Consider the following 7552-nt stretch of genomic DNA (forward strand, 5'->3'; position numbering starts at 1 on the left):
GCTAAAAAATCAAATACAAATCGTATTCAGACTTTCCAAAATATAACATTAAGAAAATTAACAAACTCCCCTCCATATGTTTCTAATCATACTCTCCACACAGACCTAAAAATCAAAACTATTAAAGAAGAAGCTGCTATTTATTATAAAAGATTTCATAATAGGCTTGCAACACATTCAAATCCGTTAGTCAAAACACTCTCATCAAATGTTATTCCGGGAAATCCTCCTAGGCGTTTAAAACGCAACTGGTGCCGTGATATGCTGATTTAATATCATAAAAAAAAAAAAAATATATATATATATATATATAGATGATAGATGTTTCTATGAGAAAACTTAATGTATAATCTCAATTTATAAGTGTCATCACTGGGTGGCTGCTTTTATCATGTTATTCATGTTATTTTGTTTTTTTATATTTTAGCTAATACTCTTGATGTACTCACGAGGTACAGATTGTGTATTTAATAATAAAGAAAAAAAAAAAAAAAAAATATTTATGTCTGAAAATTTAAATTGTATTGACTTTTTAAACATTTATTTATCATTACATAGGTAATTTATTATAATTAGACATAATAAAATATGTTACACAAAATTACTTATTGAAAAAAAAATCTGAAATTTTACGATACTAACGGACAATGCTATTGATATCAGTACCTAAGCCATAACATCACTATCGTTCGTATAGGTTCTTATTCAATTTTGTAATTTTTCTTACCTTTTCGTATTCATTAAATTACGATTTAGATAAATGTCTATCGGTAAAATATATTGTATATTACATATTGCATTGTATACCTACATAATAATAAGTTCATATTTCTTGGACAGCTGTCCGTTATTTAGATATATTTAAACACTTCGGACTACCTAACCTGTCCACGTCCGTTATTCAGAGGTGTCCGCTATTTGGAGGAGCATTATCTATTATTTTCAACGGGACTATGCCGGGACCGGAAATTTTGTCCGTTATTGAGAGGTGTCTGTTAAGAGAGGTTTCACTGTATTTTATTTATATTAGGTATACACCAATATAATATTATTATAAGTTGCTCGACATACCGGCCCATAATAATGTACCACAGGTAATTGCCATAGATAACGGTATTAATGAGGGGAAGTAATGCTAACGCGGTCCCCCCTCTGGTCCTCGATACCATAAAAAAAAAAAATAGATAACGAAATTAATAATAATTAGTGATCAAAATAAAATGTATTTATAGTCGAGTGATATTATCGTTCTTTCGTAATTGTACCCACGTTAGTAGTCAGTACGACAGTACCTAGTAACTACTGAAGCTTGACAAACAACGGTTTCTCAGAATGTAAGTATTTAATATTTACTATATATTCGGCATAATCATGGACATTAATTATAAATTAACAGAGAAGGAATTTTTATATTTTATTTAATATTTGGAAAATCCAAATTTTTAAAACTCTTAGGTGGTGTGTTTGCACCATTAAGGCATTAACGTAAAAGGTGACTTCATAGGTACAGCTCCGTGAACCACGAACCGTGATTTCAGGAAAAAAATTATCCCTGATTTCTCAAAATTGTGTGTAAATTCATTTTGTGGTGAAGTGGCGAATATATTGGTAAATGGTATCACGATTGTCACAATGAAACAATCGACTATCAGCTTAAATTTTTATTTGATAATTATTCTTATAACCAGTAACCGCATAATTGTAAACATTTGACTTGAGTAGTATCACAGAATAAATGAAATTTAATTTATTTTGTGGTAGTATTTTTCTATGGTTCTACTTTCTGGTATCTGCAATACCTGTTGGCTGTTACTTACTTATAACTGTATAAAGGAGAGTTTTCACTATATGCGTGTTCCTTGTCCACGATAAATGTTCAGCTATGCTCAACAACAAGGTAACGTGGTTAATCGTGTGGTGACCTAACCTAAACAACCAATCATAGGAAAGGATTTGTATGCACGTATGCGCTCACGTGTGTAGTGGAAACCCGCCTTTTATTGTTCTATGTTATAACCGTAGCGGTTAACCGCTAGGTAACAACGAGATTCAGCCAATCATAGGGCTATTTTTTTTTCCTGAAATCACGGTTCATGGATCACGGAGAGGTGTGAACTGTGATTTGTGAAGTCGTCTTAAGTTGGGTTCACAACTCGCCGTGTAGTGTTCCGTATATTTCATACATAAGTAACGTGTGACCAACATTTTGTGACCTTTGTATTAAATATATGAATACGACACGATACGGTGAGTTGTGAACCTCTTTTAGTTAATAATCGGCTTAGAAATGTAGAACCACAATAATACCATAGAACAATGTAAAACAGTATGTCATATTATGTGAAAAGGTTCACTGTATAATTAATAACATTAAATCATTCTAAATATTTTTAAATAATTATATAAGTACATGAGTAGTATCAAGTCTCTACGAATATTGCTTTTTGAATTACCTACATGGCTACATATAGGTAACAAAGCTTCTAAAATCTTTACTTTTTGTTTAAATATCCAATATTGTTAAAATTTAAAATTTAAATGTGTGTATTTTGAACCTAGGTAACCTAAGGTTAGCTACCGTCACCATACCGATAACAAATGTGCCAGTGTACCGCAACGCTACAGTCGTAACTACAAGTACGTACTTATTATAATATTTATTAATTAGGTATACTGTATGTCTGTATACAAATAGAACGAATGCCGGAAAAAAAGTCCCCGTTAATAAAATCATACGAAAAAACATGATTGTACGTAATTATTACATTTATTACAACATTTAATAATTATATGTTACAGGTATATAGGTAAATTTTACAAGTTACAAGCTACAAAAATTTTTACAAAATTATGTGTTACAGGTATAGGTATGTATAATCAGGAAAAGTCATAGAAAAAAAATACACTTATTACAAATTTTACCAGATTTCATTCTTATATTATGCCCTATATTTGTCAAGAAGATATCAACGCTCAATTCTCCGTTTTTAAATTGTTCGCATACATTTTTTAATCGAATTTGCATTATATGCCCTTTATGTGGTCACTTGTAAGTTAATTACACTATTTCACTCAATGTTAATTTGGCGTTATCAGACCCCACTTTGTTTTTCATATTTTTCAATAATTTCCAAATCGATGGATTTTTATGCCCAACCAAATGATTAAACCTATTATTCCAACCTTCACACACGTTGTTGGTTCTACTACTATCCAGTAAGCTTCGATATTATTTTGGTCGGCCGCATGGTTATGCTCGTGATGAATACTTAGGACTTTGTTTTTGTTTATTAATTATTGGCTCGTAAAATATATAGATAAGTAAGGTTTAGGTACACTATCCACTACCCCATACCTATAAGATAAGTGAAAATATTATTTATATTACGTTTATTTCGTAAATTATCCAGGTAATATACTAATATATAATATAAATTGAAACTTACTCATAATACCTATACCATGTAATACATTGTTGTATAATAATAATTACGTACAATCATGTTTTTCGTATGATTTTATTAACGGGGACTTTTTTTCCGTTTACCAAATAGAACATTAGGTACAATGGAATTTAGTTTTTTCCCCAAATAAATAAATTAAAATGTATAAAGAATACCTACGTAAAATAAAAACTAATAACTATAGGGCTAACAATTATATGCCCCGAAAATCTATAAAATATGTATACAGTTATGCTCTAAAAATTACTAAAATATGCTTTAAAAAAAATGTTATTGTAAAAAAATGATTAAATGATTAATTTTTTTTATGTATAATACAATTTATACTATAATACAATATTATTGCCAATGAATAATGGTCTACAAAAATGTGTGATATTAAAAAATATTAAAAAATTAAAATTAAAGTAATAATTAATAAGTTAAACAAAACCATTAATCAGATGATAAACATTTTAATTTTTATCCGATGTTATTACATTGGACAATTAATGATTAGGTAGTATAAGTTTTCAAACAGCATTGAGCGTCGATTGTTCGTTAACAAATTTTTGTGGCGTGAAAAGGAAGTTCTACATCAACGGATGTAATATGTGCGTATTTATAATACTACAAATCGTTGCTGATCAAATCTTCCGGGATGCCTTCTAACGTGGATATATCACCGGATAATACTTTAGAAATTTTCGTAAGAATATGAAAACCATTATTTTTTTAAAAACATGTTCACATTTTTTGTTAATATCAGTGCCATTTGTACCACTAACTTTAAAATGGTCTATTTAATAACGCACCGCACGAATATAAAGAGCGACTGACGATTGTAATAGATGCGATAAAATAAAATATTTTATTTATCTCTATATGCTATACTGTTACCGATCTACGGACATAATATGATTGTTGACCCTAATAATTAGCGATTAATATTAGATTACCTCTTTTCACAAATGAGCTGAAATACCAATATAATAAGGTAAATGAGTGAAACAAATTAATATTTTGTAATTCCCGAGTTTTAGATCTTAAATAAGCTCCAAAAATATACTATAAATGCTAAAATATGCCCTAAAAATACAAAAATACCATAATATACAAAAATATGCAAAACAAAATTTGGTGTATAGCATCGTTCAGTAATAAAACAAATTTTGGTATAAACTAGCTGTTTTTTTAACCAACCAATAGAAATATGCAAATGCATTCAAGTGTTGGCCCTACTAATAACGAATACTCATTATCTACAGTCACTGCTGCACACCTTTAAGGTTCACGGTATATATTTTTTTTTTTTATTGAACTTAAGCCCGGCGACTAAGGCCATTAGCTGTTTTAGGGGTTATGAACTGTGGTAGGGGTAAGGTTGGTACTGTAGGTTGTTTTTACGATTGTTTTGGTTTGTTACGGTAGGTAGCAAGCACGTGTATGTGTGGCAAGGTTTTTAACTACTATGAACCCGGATGGTCACCCATCTGGGAGCTAGTAGCTGTGGCCGTTACTTACTCCCAGTCGTATTCCGCGACTGGTAGCAGCCAACGCGCCACGCCAAGCCACTCACGGTATATTGTCATTCATATTTTCAACGAAGTCAAGAAAGACTGTCAAACCCTCAAAATTCACAAAATTATAGTGACCCTGCAGTTATACTTACAATGTAATTTACAGTTCTATTGTATCCTCTGAGAAATAATTGTGTGCAATGTGCATGTTTAATAGATACATGATTAGTATCGATCAATCTCAGGTCCCGATGATTGTAAAAAATATCATGGTTTTTATTATTTCATTATTATGTTATGATATGACAGCAGCGATGTGCGTGATTATTAACAAATAACTGTCATTATATAATAACTACTATACAGGTGGCTCAAGCAAGCCGACGTACTACACGTCAACGATATCATGCATTGCGCAGTTTTACACGGATTTGTACTCTTCCTCTAACAATACATTAATATGGGGAAAATTGTTGTAAATGTATAAAATTATAACTATAATAGCTTTAATAAATAGGTGTATGGTTATCTTCTAGGTACGGACTACGAAGGCCTCGTGCAGTCGTGCTAAAGACACGTACAATATTAATGAAGTAAATCCAACTCATAGACAAACAGTTCATCAGAACACCTGTAATATTATATGGTATCCTCGTCTCTATATTCAAGACTGATGATAATACTATTATACATGAACAAAAGTTTTAAATCTATACGGATGTAAAAATTGAAAACTTTTCAGAAAATCGTATGGAATTTCATCGCTCTTTGACACAGTGACATTACTTACTTCAATTTACTGTTACATTGCGCCATACAAAATATTTCTTGAAATTTTTTTTCATCAGTTAACACTTAATATATATTATTTTATATAGTTTATTAGGAACAGCTACTAAATCATTTCAAAGAAACAAAAATATAAAATAACCGTTGTAACTTAAAACATCGTCTTATACCAGCTATACTGCTACTACTTATTACTTAGGTACCTTCGTTCTTCAATCCCACACTGACGGCCATAGACGACTGGATGCGGAGCAGGGGCCTACTGCTGGCTCATCAGAAGAGCGAGGCGGTGGTGCTCTCCCGGAGGCGGGCGTTTGTCCCGCCACGTTTGACGGTTGGCGGCCACCTGATCCCATTGCGAAACGAGATCAGGTACCTCGGTGTTATTCTGGAGAAGCGTCTGAATTTTGCTGCACACGCGAGTACCGTTGTTCGGCGGCTGCGCTATCCAGGCTCATGCCCAACATAGGCGGATCGGCACAGTGGAAGAGGAGGCTGCTCGCGTCTGTTGTGGAAAGCCAGTTGTTATACGCTGCTCCCGTCTGGATCCCTTCCGTTACAGGAGTCGCCAGAACTAGGGCGATCTTGATCCGTCCGCAGAGGACCGCCGCCTTGAGGGTAATCCGGTCCTACCGCACCGTGTCGGACGAGGCCGCCCTGATTTTGGCCTGTATGCCGCCCGCTGACCTGCTTGGACTGGAGAGACAGTACATCGGATCCCGACTGCGCGCCGCTATGGAGCCCGGCGAACAACGGCCTTCTAAGGTGGCCGTGAAACTTGAGGCAAGAAAAGCCACGATCGTCGCCTGGCAGGCGAGATGGCTTGCCACCCCGAAGGCGGCCTGGACGCGCCGCGTCATCCCTGACCTGGCAAGATGGCTAGGAAGGACTGTCCCGTGGGTGCCTCTGACGTTCCATATGACACAGGCACTCACGGGACACGGCTGTTTTGAGTGGTATCTCCATCGCATGAACAGGGCCACCAGCCCTCGTTGCTGGCAGTGTTCGGGCGAATCAGACACCGTCGAACACACGCTGTTCGATTGCCCCCATTGGGACGGCCTTCGTGAAGCCCTGAGCGCCAGGATTGACCATCAACCGAGCGCTGATGACGTTCCGGACATCATCTGTGGACCGGCGTTCGAGCTCTTGCCGGCGGACGCTCACGGGAGGTATGTGATCCTGAGAGAAGCCGAAGAGCGGTTCCGGCTGTTCTACGGCATGGTGGAAAACAACCTTTCGGTAAAAGAAGAAGAGGAACGTGTGCGACAGGCTGTGAACCGACGGAATTCAGCATAGAAAACTGTTAGCCGAAAATTGATTTGTAGCTTAAGACAATAAAATTAGGGAGAGCCGTTTTATTATTATTATACATATAGTCCGCTGTTTTATTATACATATAGACCAATTTTGTTTGTAATTGCAGCGAGTGCGGGATTGGCTCGCCGTTGTTATTTGTTGTATGTTTTTGTTTTCGCCAATAAACGATGGGGGCTGAATTAAAAGTACTGGCACCATAGTTCCTCCTCCAGTCCTCGATGCCATAATAAAAAAAAAAAGGTACCTTCGTTCTAATCGTTCAATCGTTTGCAATCAAAAGATGATAATATTAATGATAATACAAATTGATACTCATAATAATCGAGTAAACTTAATGGAAGTTCTAATTTTTTTTATAATGACTAAATATCTCTTAAAAATAAAAACCATTACTAAAAATGATTCTAATAAAATATAAGTATTACTAAAATTGGCCAACATAGTATAAAATAATCATGTGATTCCATTAATAAAGCAACC

The 7552-nt window shown here is 34.6% G+C and overlaps 1 protein-coding gene across 1 annotated transcript; it reads left to right on the plus strand.

The window, feature by feature from the left end:
- The first annotated feature begins 5674 nt into the window (after window positions 1-5674).
- On the plus strand, window positions 5675-7102 carry LOC111041775. The gene has a single exon (XM_022326182.1). The coding sequence runs from the start codon at window positions 6209-6211 to the stop codon at window positions 7049-7051; it is 843 nt and encodes a 280-aa protein (XP_022181874.1). The 5' UTR covers window positions 5675-6208; the 3' UTR covers window positions 7052-7102.
- Window positions 7103-7552: the final 450 nt, after the last annotated feature.

Source organism: Myzus persicae, unplaced genomic scaffold, assembly GCF_001856785.1.
Source record: "Myzus persicae strain clone G006 unplaced genomic scaffold, MPER_G0061.0, whole genome shotgun sequence".
Taxonomy (NCBI): domain Eukaryota; kingdom Metazoa; phylum Arthropoda; class Insecta; order Hemiptera; family Aphididae; genus Myzus; species Myzus persicae.